Source organism: Ogataea parapolymorpha, chromosome VII (assembly GCF_000187245.1).
Source record: "Ogataea parapolymorpha DL-1 chromosome VII, whole genome shotgun sequence".
NCBI lineage: Eukaryota > Fungi > Ascomycota > Pichiomycetes > Pichiales > Pichiaceae > Ogataea > Ogataea parapolymorpha.
In genome coordinates, this window is record NC_027860.1 from 809,981 (window position 1) to 824,055 (window position 14,075).

The following is a 14,075-nucleotide window of genomic DNA, read 5'->3' on the forward strand; positions in this document are numbered from 1 at the left end:
CCATGGCCAGCATCTACAAACTGTCTGTCTCGGGCGTACGCTCTTTCAGCGGCGATACGCACGAGACCATCCAGTTCGAGCGTCCGCTCACGCTCATTGTTGGTGCCAACGGCTCGGGCAAAACAACCATCATCGAGGCCCTGCGGTACGCCACCACGGGCGATCTTCCCCCCAACTCGAAAAATGGCGCCTTTGTCAACGATCCCAGCATGACAGGCGCCACAGAGACAAAGGCTCAGGTCAAGCTCGCGTTTCAGAACGTCAATCGCACGAGCATGGTGCTCACTAAGTCGCTCGCCGCGTTCAAGAACGCACGCACGGGGACCACCAGCTTTAAAACCCGCGAAAACCAGCTCGTGGCCATCCATAACGGCGAAAAACAGACCGTCACGTCGAAAATGGCCGATATCGAAACCGCCGTGCCGCAGCAGCTCGGCGTCTCGCGCGCCGTGCTCAACTACGTGATTTTCTGCCACCAGGACGAGAGTCTGTGGCCGATCAGCGACTCGGCGAGTCTCAAGAAGCGATTCGACGAGATCTTCGACTCGGTCAAGTTCATCAAGGTGCTGGAGACGTTTCGGGCCATCCAGAAGGAGATGAACGTCGATATCCGCGTGATCAACAACACGGTCGAGCACTTGCGGAACGACCGTGCGCGCGCGCACCACAAACACGCGCAAGTCGCCGAGCTGAACCGTCAGGTCGATCGGCTGAATGCCGAGTCCGAGACGCTTGCGCGCGAGATCGAAGCGGTCAACAAAGAGGCCGATCGGTTGTTTGCGACGAACCAGGACTACGAGAAAACGATCAGTCGACTGGAGTACCTGCGGCAGCAGGAGAGCAGTCTCGCGCAGCAGATGGACGTGATCCGGTCGACGACGACGCGCGTCGACTTGCCCGATGCGCAGATCCGCGAGCAGCTCGACAACTTTGCCAACGTGCTAGTTGAGAAGAGGAGCGCTGTTGAGCAGCTGCGCGTGCAGATAGAGTCTCGAAGCGCGCAACTTGCCCGTGCGCGAGAAGAATACAACACTTCTGTGCGCGAGGAGGGCCGATTGCGCGGCCTATTTGAGCGGCACGAGCAAAACCGCAGCGAGAAACAGCGACTTGAGCAGCAGTTGGACCAGACGCGGCTGGACGCGCTGGCGGCCGAATACGCTGACAAGGAGGCTGCGCATAAGGCTGCTCTCGAGGACGTCGAGTTCGAGCTCACAACGCTCAAGGAGGAGCTTGCGCGCGAAGCGCAGCATGCCGAGTATGTTCGCAACGACGTCGACGCGTTGGAAACGAAACGCGCCAAGTTCCAGCAGATCCTGTCTCTTTCGAGCTCGAATCAGGCTAGGCTCGAACGCGAGCGTACCGAGCTCGCTGCCGAGGAATTAGAGCTGCAGCAGTTGCGCGACTCGAGCCCGCTGGCCGCCATCAACGAGAAAATCGCCCAGACCGAGAAACAGATCCGCCAATTGGAGGTGGAGCAGGAGGATCTGCTCCGGAAGGTGAGTCAGGCCAGCAGACAGTCCGACAGCACGGCAAAAGTGTATTATTTACGGCGAAATCTGGAATCCGTGGAGCAGAAGCTGGAGAATGCTTACTCGCGGCTCGAGACGCGCGACGTGGACGCATTCATGGCCCGCTACAAACAGACAGAGGCCGCGGTGCTGGAGAAAGCTAGCCGTGTGCAGGAGTTGCGCGAGACCCTGAACGAGGCGGCAATCACTCACCGCAACGGCGCGCAGCAGCTTGCTGGCTCGCGCGACGAGCTCGCCGCGCTCGAGAAAGATGTTCGCACGGTTCTTGGCGCAGCGCCGCTCGCACAGTTTGAAGAGCTGCTGGAGGACGCCGAGTACGAGTTCAGCGACTGTGACGGCGGCTTCAAGGTGCGAGAATACTGCATTGGCTTCAACAAGCGCGCGATTGACCTCATCAACCACAAGAACGCATGTCTGCTGTGCCACCGGGAGTTTGGGGCGGCGGACGAGAAGAGCCGGGTGTTGGAGCTGCTTGCAAAGCAGACGAGTGTTTTGGAGAGCGACCATTCTGCAGAAGAAGCGCTGCGAGCTGCACGGGACAAGCTGGACCGGCTCAAAGAGGTGTCGGGCAAAGTTGAGCGACACAGGAAGCTGGCTGTGGAGCTGGAGCAGCTGCAAAAGGACGTGGAGGCTGCTCGAGAGCGTGAGACGGTTGCCCGCGAACAGTTTGAGAGTGAGCAGCGTGACTTGGACGAGCAGCAGGCCCACAAGTCCCAGCTTGCGTCGCTGCTATCCGCGGTGGACGAGGTTACAAGGCTGCGGGACGAACAGGTCTCGTTGCAACGGCAGTTGCAGGGCCTAAAGGACGACATGGCCTTATTTGGCGGGCAACTGCAATCCATGGAGGAGCTGGAGCTGGCACAGGCGCAGACGAGCAGCGAGATGAAGCGGCTGCGATTGGTGTTAGAGCGGCACGTTGCCGATCGCGAGCAGTATTCGCGCAGGCTGATGGGGCTGGAGAGCATGATCAAGGACCGGCGACTGGCGATCATCGAGCTGGAGAAGTCGGACCTGGACAACGTGAACGTGCGCAAGTCGCTGCACGAGCTCGAGACGGAGATCGGGCAGCTGCGTGCAACGCTGGACCGGACGGAGCAGGCGGCTTCCGTGCTACGTGCGAGCCATGCGGCGCAGCAGGAACGGTACGGCGAGCTGAAGCGGCGCGGAGAGGACGAGCTGGCGCAGCTCTTGCCGGAACTTGAGCGGCTACGGCAGACACAGGCCCAGATTGCTGCGCTGGACGCGCAAATCCGCGAATTTGAACAGAAGCACGCGGGCCAGACGACGTTTGAGCAGGAGTCTGCGCGGCTACGGGAGCAGATAGCGCGCGATGAGGTTGAGCTCGACGCGTTGGGCGTGCAGCTGCGAGAGCTCGAGAACGATCTCAAGGACGCCGACAACGCGGAGCGCAACCTGCGGTACAACCTGGACCTGCTGGCGCTCGAGCAGCAGCAAAGTGAGGTGCGGGCAACGATCGCAGAGCTCGCGCAGCAGCAGGCCGAATCGCGACGAGACGAGTACGTGGCGCAGAGCAAGCAGCTGCGCGCGCGCCAGACACAGCTCCAGAGCGAGTATTCCACCAAGCTGGGCGAGATGACCCAGCTATCGCGGCAGATCCAATCGGTGAAACACGAGCTGCAACGCGACTACAAGGATATTGACGAGCGGTATACCAAGGAGTACGCAAGCCTGCAGACGAAGCTGTCGATGGTGACAGACCTGACCACATACTACAAGGCCATCGACTCTGCGGTGATGGAGTTCCACCAGGTGAAGATGAAGGAGATCAACCGGATCATTGACGAGCTATGGAAAAAAACGTACATGGGCAACGACGTGGACAGCATCATGGTGCGGGCAGACCCGATCAAGTCCAGCACGGCGGCAACGATGCGCTCGTACAACTACCGCGTGGTGATGGTGAAAAACGGGACCGAGCTGGACATGCGGGGGCGGTGCTCTGCGGGCCAGCGCGTGCTGGCGGCGCTGATCATCCGGCTCGCACTGGCCGAGTGTTTCGGGCTCAACTTCGGCATGATCGCGCTCGACGAGCCCACAACCAACCTGGACGACGACAACATCGAGTCGCTCGCCAAGGCGCTCGCCAATATCATCCAGGAGCGCGCAACACAGCGCAACTTCCAGCTCATTGTCATCACGCACGACGAGAAGTTTCTGCGCGCCATGAACGCCGTCGACTTCACCGACCACTATTATAAGGTGATCCGCAACGAGCGGCTCAACTCCACCATTAACAAGGTCCAGATCAGCCAGCTCGACGATTAGCCGCCTCTCGCTCGTCCAGCACAGCCTGCATCTTGCCGTCGCCGCCGCCCTGCTTCCACAGATACAGCGCCTCGATCGCGTAGTTCTTGACGCTCAAATTCCGCTGGCGGTCCGACGCATACTCGCTGATGACATCGACGATCTTGAGGTCGATCACGAGCCCCCAGCACCGCCGCTCAAACTCCGCCAAGTCCTGAGTCTGGTTATCCTCGTCCACCACCTCGTACTCGGCCTGTCCGAGCTTGTACAGCACGCGGCCCAGCGTGCGCAGCGCAATGCACCGTTGCCCGGGGAACGCCGACCGCAGGTAGTGTGCCAGCTCCGCAAGCGTGTACCCGGGCAACTCTGGGCTTGCTGCGTGATGGCGCAACTCCGGAGCCTGGGCGTGTTTCTCTATGTTCTCCGACGTGATTAGATCCCCATTCAAGTCAAACCGCAGCTCCGCAACCGCGTTGTACGTCACCTGTTTCGGCGTCTCCGGCGCCGGTTTCATCCACTCCAACGTCTTGGGGTCCTTGGGCAGGTCCGGGAAGAACTTCTCGTGCAACTTGTCGTTGAAGTCCGGGTCGTTTATGTCGAGTTTCTCGAGATTCTCGCCGCTCGGTCTGGGGAAATGCACCGACGCCTGTTTCAGCCGCTGGGCCTCCTCGAAGCTCGGCCCGGAGTCGTCCAGATACTCGATATCCTCCCATTCCTCGTCCTCTTTGCTCGATTTCGGCATTGCCAGCGGCGACGAGGGTTTGACGTACTTGACGGACGCCTCGTTGTTGAATCGCACTTTTTTGTCTGCCGACGAGACACTGTCCCTGCGCAGCGCGGGTTTCAGCCCTGGGCTCGCTGCCGAGTCGCTGTCGCTATCTGCCTCAGCACTACGCGGCTCGTTCTTGTCTGGCTCTGCTCTTTTCAACAGCATTTGCAAAATTTTCGGGTCTAGCGTGTTGATCAGCTCCTCCTTTGCCTGCTCGCGCTCCTCTCCAGACATCTTGCTTAGTCGCTCGATGTTTTCGAGGTGGATCTGCTCTTTTTCAGAGAGTCCATTAGATGAACGCTCTGTCGTTTTCCGCTGCCGCACAGGCTTTCTCTTGGCCGCGACAGGGAACCCTGTGGCGGACCCAGAAATTGCTGGAACAGGCGCCTGGGGCTCTGTGGACGTGTCGTGCTCGACAATGTCGCCCAGAAGATCCATATTATAGATAAATAAATAACTGTAGAAAAAATATTTATTTTGACACCGGAGAAATGAATTTCAACGGTGTTAAATTGCAAACCAGAAACAAAGTGCCGCCGCCACGCAAAGCTCAGACCGTTGCCGCCGTGTCCACGGCCACTCGCCAGCCACGCTCTCTGTGCTGGCCATCCTCTACCGTACGTCCTGCTCCATGGCCGGGTAACCCCCCATATACGTCATTTCTCCGCTCACCCCATGCAGGCCTCCGGGTCCAGGTAGCCTATTTATTATATAAGACAAAAACGTTAAACATTTACTTCCACCCATTTCTCCACCATGACAAGATCCTTTAGCATCCAGAACATCCCTCAGCTGCCTCCAGACCCATTGTTTGGTCTCAAGGCCAGATACAGCGAGGATCCGCGTCCTAACAAGGTCGATCTTGGAATCGGTGCCTACAGAGACAACGACGGCAAGCCGTGGATTTTGCCCTCTGTCAGGCTCGCCGAGAACCTGTTGCAGAACTCCAAGGAGTACAACCATGAGTATCTGGCGATTTCCGGGTACAAGGCGTTCACCGACGCTGCTGCCCGGATTATCCTTGGCAAGCAGTCGAGAGCCATTGCTGAGGACAGACTCGTGTCTATCCAGACGCTTTCCGGAACTGGCGCCTTGCACGTGGCGGGCAAGTTTTTGAAGGAGTTTTACGTGTCCAAGACCGCCAAAGAGCCTCCTGTCATCTACCTCTCGAAACCTACGTGGGCCAACCATGTGCAAATATTCGAGTACCTTGGCCTGAAGACGGCCTCTTACCCGTACTGGAACGACGAAACCAAGTCGTTGGACCTGGATGGCTTTGTGAAGGCCATAGAGCAGGCTCCAGAAGGCTCTGTGTTTTTGCTCCACGCAACAGCTCACAACCCGACCGGGCTCGACCCTAAACCCGACCAGTGGCTCAAAATTCTACAGGCTATCGAAAAAGGCAACCATTTGGCCTTATTTGACTCAGCGTACCAGGGTTTCTCGTCCGGATCGCTCGATAAAGATGCATGGGCCGTGCGCGAGGCCGTCGACAAGAAGTACAGCTTCCCCATCATTGTGTGCCAGTCGTTCGCCAAGAACGCCGGAATGTACGGCGAAAGAGTCGGCGCTGTTCACGTGGTGCTACCGGAACACGACACAGCGCTCAACAAGGCCGTGCTGTCGCAGCTGTCCAAGATTATCCGCGCCGAAATCTCGAACCCACCAGCATACGGAGCCAAGATCGTGTCTCTGATCCTCAACACGCCCGAGCTGATGAAACAGTGGGAGGACGACCTGGTGACCATGAGCTCAAGAATTTCCAAGATGCGCCAGACGCTCACTGCCGAGCTCGAGAAGCTGGGTACGCCGGGCTCCTGGAAGCACATTGTCGAACAACAGGGCATGTTCTCCTTTACCGGCTTGACTCCGGCCCAGGTCGAGAGATTGGAAAAGAAGCACGGCGTGTACCTTGTCAGCTCTGGCAGAGCCAGCATTGCCGGTCTGAACGAGGGCAACGTCAAGCACGTGGCCAAATGTATCGACGAGGTGGTGAGAAGTGTGTAGATAAGTACAAAAGCACCCCTACACCAAAAGTATGTTTTCTAAAAATTAAAACACATACATATATTGCTTGCTTCTATTCACCTCTCCAATGTCTCAGAGACTGTCTCGAAGAGCTAAAAAATCCTCGATTCCACCGCCAGAGTCGGCGATGTCTGATGCCTCTGATTCTGAAGGTGCATCCATCGAGAACATCAAGACCAGACGGTCCTCGTCGATGTCCTCGATCTTCTCTCTGACCGACGAGCCTCTGCCTCCGCCCAATGAAACTGATATCATAGCATTCACTTCGGACAATAGACATCTATCTTTCATTAGAAACCTACATATGGCCGACTTCATCACCATGTTGAACGGCTTTAGTGGTTTTTACTCGATCATTTCATGTCTCAGATTCACGCTAACGCGCCAGAGTCATTACGTGCAACGGGCAATCTTCTTCATTTTTCTGGGTCTGTTTTTCGACTTCTTTGATGGAAAAGTCGCCAGACTCAGAAACAAGGCCTCTTTGATTGGCCAGGAGCTCGATTCGCTCGCTGACCTTATCTCGTTCGGAGTTGCCCCCGCCTCGATTGCGTTTGCCATAGGGCTCCAAACCACTCTCGACGCTCTTTGTCTCACCTTCTGCGTTCTGTGTGGGCTCGGCAGACTTGCCAGATTCAACGTCACCGTTTCCAACATCCCCAAGGACTTCACCGGCAAGTCCAAGTATTTTGAAGGACTGCCTATTCCATCGTCCCTGTGGCTCGTGTTTTTAATGTCGTTCCTTGTTTACAAGCAGTGGACTGCCGCCGATCTGCCATTGGGACTTCTGTGGGAGGGCAAGTTCTATGAGTGGCACCCTTTCAGTGGACTGTTCTTTGTCCAGGGCTGTCTGATGATTAGCAAGAGCTTGAGAATCCCTAAGCCGTGATTTATTATGTATTCATCTAAAAGGTTTGCGTCCTTTCACTTGCCATTTTTCGTCCTCCTGCGAGCTTCCCGGTCGTATATTAGTCTTTTTCGCAGAGGAGAGATTGAGTCTGCTGCTCGGCGTTGCGGCCGATTTCTGTACTGGAGTCTGGTCCAACGACGATGAATGCGATCTCACAAGCTTGGGAATCGACGACTGGCGTCTTGTAGAGCTCGAGACGGTGCGGCTATTGCCTCGAAGATACGATCGTCTGGCCGGAGTTTGTCTTATCTGCGCGGTTTTGCTGGGCCCTGGGGGAGGCATGGTCGTTCTGTCTTTGCGTTCTGTTTCGAGCTTCTCGATCTCTGCTTGCAGAGAGTCGATCTTGCTCTGGATCTCGTCCAACTGCTGTTTCTGGTTCCATGTCTTGGGAGTCGGTGCCTCTTCAAAATTCACGCACCATGCATTAATATTGAGGCCAAACAGAAACGAGCCAAACGACTCGTTGAAGTTTGTCAGCGACTCATGGATCTCGTTCAGCTTCAACAGTTTCATGTGTATGCTGTCCAGGTGGTCAATGAACTCAAACTGTCGAGCCTTATCGAAAAACGGCAGATCGGACTCGCCGGATCCTGGGCCCCCGTCCTGTGTGGCCTCTGTTGAATCGCTCTGCGCTAAAGACCCCGGAGTCGACAGAGAGGGCGGGTTGTGTTGCGAACGATAAGGGGACGAGAGAGGATAGTGCTGCTGTTTTGACGCCGGCGACGTGGACGTGCCTATCAGGTTGGACGACCGCATGCTACGTCTGTTCTGGTTCGGCGTGGCCGGCCGCACTATGGGCAGCCGCGAGCTCGTTCCCTCGGTTTCGAACGGTCTCATTAAATTAGGGCTATTGTTTTTTTTAATTTTCGCAAATACGCGTCGCTACGATTCGGTGTACGGATGTCAGACGGAGTAATATTATGTACAGACTAGCCCAGGTACTTGTTGGCGTGCTTGAGCTTCTCCATCTTTTCCATCTTTGGGTTGATCACTTTGCTGTTCTTGATCACCACGCGTAGCAGAATGGCTGAAATGAAGCATAGACCCCACCACGTGACCATATACTGCATATGATTGTTCGTGTAGTCCACGGTTGGTGCTTTTCCCAGAGGCACGCCGGCGCTCATGAATTGCAAAGGGCTGAACTCTGCATCTGGATCCTGAGCGGGGACCTCTTTTGAAGGTGGCGATTTGGCCCAAAACTTCCACCACGGATTGCTCTTATGCTCTTCCTCTGGTAGCCATTCCGGATGGTCTTTGAAGTTCTGGATGGCAACGGCATATAGCGGCCGCGTGTGCAATTCTTCCGCCATCGCTTCCAAGTCGAGGTACGTGTAGAGTTTCGAGCCCTGTTCGTGCTCCATGTGGAATCTGCCTTTGGACGGAGGCACTCTCAGCAGACACTCGATGGTGATTTCACCTTGCGGACACGAAAGATGTTGCAGCCGTCTGCTCTCTGGAATCACCCTGTCCTCTCTGATCCAACCACGGTTGACCAGCACTTCACCGGCGCCGTTTGACTGAATCAGGGGACAAATCAATAAATATCCTTTCTGGCCGTTCTCCAGTCTCGGACCCACAAACACCTCACGGCTGTAGTCAAATTTACCCGTGAGCAGCACTCTGCGGTACTCTAAATCGCCCACCTGGTCTGGAGTGACCGACTTTGGCAACGGAAGCGGCTTGTACGTGAGTCTGTCTTCGCAATCGGCAACCAGCTTGTTCTTCCACTTTAGACGTTGGTACTGCCAGCAACCGAGCAAAAACGTCACGACGGGGGTCAAGCACAGCAGACCGAAAAATATTCGTCTGCTGGTTTTCGACTCCAACTCCCTTCCTTTGATCAACTGTTTTGAGGTCTTCATTGGGTCCCAATCGATGTTGTCCGTCTTGACCGTCGCATAGAGTCTATTTCTCCAAAGGAATTCCATATTCGTCCGTGAAGTGGCTCTGGGCATCACGTGCCGGCCAGACCGGATTCCAACAATCAATCTGTTCATCAGAGAATAAAGAATAATTCAAGAAATTATTTAATTATTTGACCCGATACGGCGATAGCAACAATTTTTTTGTCGCGTTGCAGGATTCTCATAGGCGTGCAATTTTCTCCCTCTCTGCTTAAACCGCACCTGCTGAGCTAACAATCGCTTTAGCATCAAAGGCCAGTAACGAGGGCCTCCCTTTCTCTGTAATTCCCTGCTGACAACAAGCTGATTTTTATTTTGCTGCCATATTAATAATACAATTAGTGTACATCTATCTACAGTCAATTGCAGTCTAGTTATTTCTTCCCTGCTGCCTTTTCCGCCGCCTTTCTCAACAATTCCAGATCTGTGTCCTTCCTATGGACGTCTTTCATCAGTGCACACCACTCTTCGCCGGAATGAGGATCGTTTTCCTTGAAACGAGCCTCGAGCTCCCGAATTTCACCCTTCGTCCCGTGTTTCATCAAAAATGCGTAGTAGTGGATATAGTAGTCGCCATAGCCGGCGTCCTTTTCGTAGCAGGCATCGAAAAACTGCTTCGCGCGTGCAACTTTGCCAGAAAGCCACATATCTTTGGCAATGGTAAGAATAATCATCGGGTGGTCGTTGGTGGAGTTTAGAGCCGTGGTGTACAAGTTCTTGCGGTGCGACGGTTTTGCATAGAGGATGTTCTGACGCCATAGCACCGCCGAGTTGGGAAGCTTCTTAAGAGCAGTGGACAGGATGCGCTCGGCTTGAGAACGGTTGTGTGCTCTTTCTTCCAGCAACACACGTTCCAGCTGGATCTGGTCACTGAACGGATTAGAGATCACTGCCTGGTCCAGAATCGAGCGCGCCTTGATCAAATTGCCTAGTTTTTCGTATGCTCGCACAAGATAAACCCAGAGTAGCGGGCTGTTTGGACACATTAACGTTCCTTTGAGGTATATTTCTGCAGCCTGTGTCAGCCGGTTTTCTTCCTCTAAAATCTGGCCCCATTGCAGGTATAATTTGAACTCTTTTGGATGATGCTGGATGCCCTGTTCGGCAAGTTTCTTGGCCGCTATCAAATTCTCGTTCTGCCTCTCAAAAGTGACGTTTTTGTACCATACCCGAGCTGTCTTTTTGCCGAGCTGTTCTCTGCACTTGACAAACAGCTGTCTGGCTTCTTCTCCTGAGCGCAGCTTTAGTGCCGCAAACCAGAGATCTTCGGAGTCTGGGTTAATCTGCAGCCCCTCTTCAATGATCGCCTTTGCTTTCTCGACATCACCGTCTTCTTTCCACTTGTCTTTAGCATACATCAGATAAAACATTTCGTATTTTGGATTTGCACGTGTGGCCATCTCATAAACAACATAAAGCTGGTCGTATTGTTTGAGTGTTTTCTCCATTTTGATGAAATTCATCCAACTTTCAATATCTTGTGGAAAGTTTGCCGTGATGAACATGTATATCGATCTGGATATTTCGGGTGATCTCTCCAAAGCATCGGCTTTCCAAACATCAAGCTTGTCGTCGTCAGTGACGCCCAAGTTCATGCTGTTGAACACAATGGCTCTGGCTACTAGTGAGAAGCCACCTTTTTCGCACTGCGACGCAATGTCCAGCCACGTCTCTCTATCCAAAGACGTGTGCTCGAAGCAAGACTCAACAATATGGCCAATTTTGACCTCGTTGCCGGTCCTTTGCTCCTCTTCCTTGGCCATTTCTATCCAGACGGTGTGCGCATCGGCAGAATCAACCTTCTCCAAAGCCTCCTCAAGAATCTGCTTGGAGTTCCCGCGCCGTGCGTACTCAAGCCACAACAAAACATTGCCAGGGACCAACTCTGTCGCTTTCTGCAGCATTCGCAACGCCATTGTCTCATCCTCTTCATACTTTACCACTTCCAACCACAGCTCGCTGCTCCGTGGCAGGAATTCGAGAGCTTTCCGTAAAATTCGTTTTTTGGACACACTATCCGTTTCCAAAGAAGCAGCACAGAGCCACAAGCGCACCGACTTGGTGTTGTACCGCACAGCCTCGGCAATGATCACCTTGCACACAGAAACGTCCTGTTTGTTCATCTCAATGTTCACCAGCCACGCCTCTTCGGACTTTGGACACTTCTCGCAGCCCTGCTGGATCAGTTCCCGCGCACGCTTGTATTTTTTTGCCTCGTACTCGAGCCGCGCACTGGCTATCCATGCGTCTGGCTTGTATGGATTAGTTTCTCGCATTTTGGCAAAAAGTGTCCGTGTTTTATGATAATCCCCGATTTCCGTGCTAATCTCGCCAGAAACCTCCTGCAACTGGCTCAAATAGGTCTCCGCATCGACAGACTCTGCCTTGTCGTCTCGGAGATTCGTTAGTTGTCCAGCAAGCACTTTTTCCTTGGCAAGAGAGAGCCCAGTTAGGTCCACATCTTTCTCGTCCAAAAGAGCCTGATCCCCTGTACTGCCCACATCACGCAGCCCGCTGGTAACGAAGTCCGAATTTCTGTAAAATCTCTGGCGCTCCTGCATCTCTTTGCGTGCTCTTTTATTCCGTTTTGTGAAATCCCCAGAATCCGGCAGATTCAGCCAGTCTTCGGTGGAAACTTCCGAAAGTTTCTCCTTGTACTCCTTGAACTCCTCGCCGATTGTGCGGATGGACTGGCCAATACTGATTTCCTGCACTTGGACCTTGTTTTCGTCCTCTAGAGCATTTTTCAGTGCTCTTTTTCTGGGCCTAGCTTTTTTGCGTTGCAGCTTGGCCTCAATTTCGTCATATATCCGGTCCGCATCATCATCTTCATCGGCAACGCTACCAAATCTGCCAGTGTCGTCGTTGTCTGCGTCTAGAAACCTCCCATCCTCATCCACGTTGTTGTCGTCCTCCGGCGCGAACGAGCCCGCAGGAAGCCGTCGAGAGCTCCCCAGATCTGCTTGTGTAGTAAATCCAGTGGCTCCACGGCCTATACCGGCAATATACCCTGGCGGCGGCTCTTGATCTAGGAAGCTTTTTCTCTCCATACAAATAAATTTAATCTATATATTACTTCCATTTTGGGTTGACTATTAAAAAAAAAATTTTTGAAAAATTATAATTATCATCTAGCATGTCCAAAAGAGCAGCTGAGGACGTTGTGGACGGCAATTCCGCCAAAAGAGACCCAAATGTCAGCACAGAATCATACAATGCTGAGGATGTCGACGACTACCGCTCGAAGGTTGAAGGCGACATGGAAGACCTTTCCGGAGACGACTATGAGAGTGAAGGAGAAATCATCGAGATAGACACTTCTGGGGAGGAAGACAACGACCAGCCAATGGAGGAAGTGCAGGAGGCACTGCAAAAGGCAAATGAGGAAGACACAGAGCCTGCTAAAGGCCAAAAAGAGCTGTATTTGCCTCATCGATCTAGACCCCTTGGTCCAGACGAGGTGCTCGAGCCAGACCCTAGTGTCTATGAAATGTTGCACAACGTGAACATGCCATGGCCTTGTCTCACCCTGGATGTGATGCCAGACAATCTAGGCTCTGAGAGACGGGGATATCCGGCCACGATGTACGTGACCACCGCCACGCAGGCCCAAAGAAACAAAGATAATGAGATGATAGTGATGAAGCTGTCGTCGTTGGCCAAGACTTTGGTGAAAGACGACGACGAAGAGGATGACGACGACGAGGATGACGATGAGGATGAGCACGACCCTATTTTGGAGAGCGAGACCGTTTCTCTTAGCCACACGACCAACAGACTCCGTGTATTTCCTCTAGCACTAAAAACTGGCAAGTATTACACTGCCACCATGTCCGAGAGTGCCGAGGTGTTGATTTTCGATTTGAGCGCGCAAATGAAGGCCTTCGACACTCCCGGATACGTGATTCCGAAACAGAACAAGCGGCCACTGCATATTGTCAAGAACCATGGCAATGTCGAGGGATATGGACTCGACTGGTCGCCGCTTGTCGACTCTGGTGCCCTGCTGAGCGGAGACATGTCGGGCAGAATTTACCTGACGAACGGCGCGGGCAGCAAGTGGGTGACGGACAAAACGGCTTATCAGGCCAGTAACGCATCGATCGAGGATATCCAGTGGTCCCGGTCTGAAACGACTGTTTTCGCTACCGCAGGAACAGACGGCTACGTTAGGATATGGGATACCAGATCCAAGAAGCACAAGCCTGCGCTGAACGTCGTGGCCTCCAAGACCGACGTGAACGTGATCTCCTGGTGCGACAAGCTCGACTATCTGCTAGCATCTGGCCATGACGACGGAACCTGGGGCGTTTGGGACCTTAGAAACTTCCAGCCTGGTAGCCAGCCTTCTCCGGTTGTCTCTTACGATTTCCACAAGTCTGCCATCACCTCTATTGCATTTAACCCATTGGACGAGTCTATTGTTGCTGTTTCGTCCGAGGACAACACGGTGACCTTATGGGACCTGGCTGTGGAGGCCGACGACGAGGAGATCAAGCAGCAGAAAGAGGAGTCCAAAGAGCTCTCCGACATTCCGCCTCAGCTGCTGTTTGTGCACTGGCAGAAAGACGTCAAAGACGTGAGATGGCACAAGCAGATTCCTGGTGCTTTGGTCAGCACCGGAACGGACGGCTTGAATGTTTGGAAAACCATTTCTGTGTAAAGTT

General features: G+C 53.9%; 8 protein-coding genes across 8 annotated transcripts; 4 read left to right on the plus strand and 4 right to left on the minus strand.

Moving 5' to 3' along the window:
- Window positions 1-2: 2 nt before the first annotated feature.
- HPODL_02842 (DNA repair protein RAD50) lies at window positions 3-3,815 on the plus strand (the record flags this gene model as incomplete). Its single annotated transcript, XM_014077164.1, has 1 exon — window positions 3-3,815. The coding sequence occupies one exon, from the start codon at window positions 3-5 to the stop codon at window positions 3,813-3,815; it is 3,813 nt and encodes a 1,270-aa protein (XP_013932639.1).
- On the minus strand, window positions 3,796-5,001 carry HPODL_02843 (uncharacterized protein; the record flags this gene model as incomplete). Its single annotated transcript, XM_014077165.1, has 1 exon — window positions 3,796-5,001. The coding sequence occupies one exon, from the start codon at window positions 4,999-5,001 to the stop codon at window positions 3,796-3,798; it is 1,206 nt and encodes a 401-aa protein (XP_013932640.1).
- Window positions 5,002-5,319: 318 nt separating this feature from the next.
- HPODL_02844 (Aspartate aminotransferase, cytoplasmic) lies at window positions 5,320-6,570 on the plus strand (the record flags this gene model as incomplete). The annotated part of the gene is made up of 1 exon (XM_014077166.1): window positions 5,320-6,570. One exon carries the CDS (start codon window positions 5,320-5,322, stop codon window positions 6,568-6,570), a length of 1,251 nt encoding a protein of 416 aa, XP_013932641.1.
- Window positions 6,571-6,658: 88 nt separating this feature from the next.
- On the plus strand, window positions 6,659-7,480 carry HPODL_02845 (CDP-diacylglycerol--serineO-phosphatidyltransferase; the record flags this gene model as incomplete). Its single annotated transcript, XM_014077167.1, has 1 exon — window positions 6,659-7,480. One exon carries the CDS (start codon window positions 6,659-6,661, stop codon window positions 7,478-7,480), a length of 822 nt encoding a protein of 273 aa, XP_013932642.1.
- Window positions 7,481-7,492: 12 nt separating this feature from the next.
- On the minus strand, window positions 7,493-8,338 carry HPODL_02846 (uncharacterized protein; the record flags this gene model as incomplete). The annotated part of the gene is made up of 1 exon (XM_014077168.1): window positions 7,493-8,338. One exon carries the CDS (start codon window positions 8,336-8,338, stop codon window positions 7,493-7,495), a length of 846 nt encoding a protein of 281 aa, XP_013932643.1.
- Window positions 8,339-8,430: 92 nt separating this feature from the next.
- HPODL_02847 (Mitochondrial inner membrane protein required for assembly of cytochrome c oxidase (complex IV)) lies at window positions 8,431-9,501 on the minus strand (the record flags this gene model as incomplete). The annotated part of the gene is made up of 1 exon (XM_014077169.1): window positions 8,431-9,501. The coding sequence occupies one exon, from the start codon at window positions 9,499-9,501 to the stop codon at window positions 8,431-8,433; it is 1,071 nt and encodes a 356-aa protein (XP_013932644.1).
- A 281-nt stretch (window positions 9,502-9,782) lies between these two features.
- Window positions 9,783-12,458, minus strand: HPODL_02848 (Pre-mRNA-splicing factor prp1; the record flags this gene model as incomplete). Its single annotated transcript, XM_014077170.1, has 1 exon — window positions 9,783-12,458. One exon carries the CDS (start codon window positions 12,456-12,458, stop codon window positions 9,783-9,785), a length of 2,676 nt encoding a protein of 891 aa, XP_013932645.1.
- An 86-nt stretch (window positions 12,459-12,544) lies between these two features.
- Window positions 12,545-14,071, plus strand: HPODL_02849 (Ribosome assembly protein RRB1; the record flags this gene model as incomplete). The annotated part of the gene is made up of 1 exon (XM_014077171.1): window positions 12,545-14,071. One exon carries the CDS (start codon window positions 12,545-12,547, stop codon window positions 14,069-14,071), a length of 1,527 nt encoding a protein of 508 aa, XP_013932646.1.
- Between the last annotated feature and the right edge of the window lie 4 nt (window positions 14,072-14,075).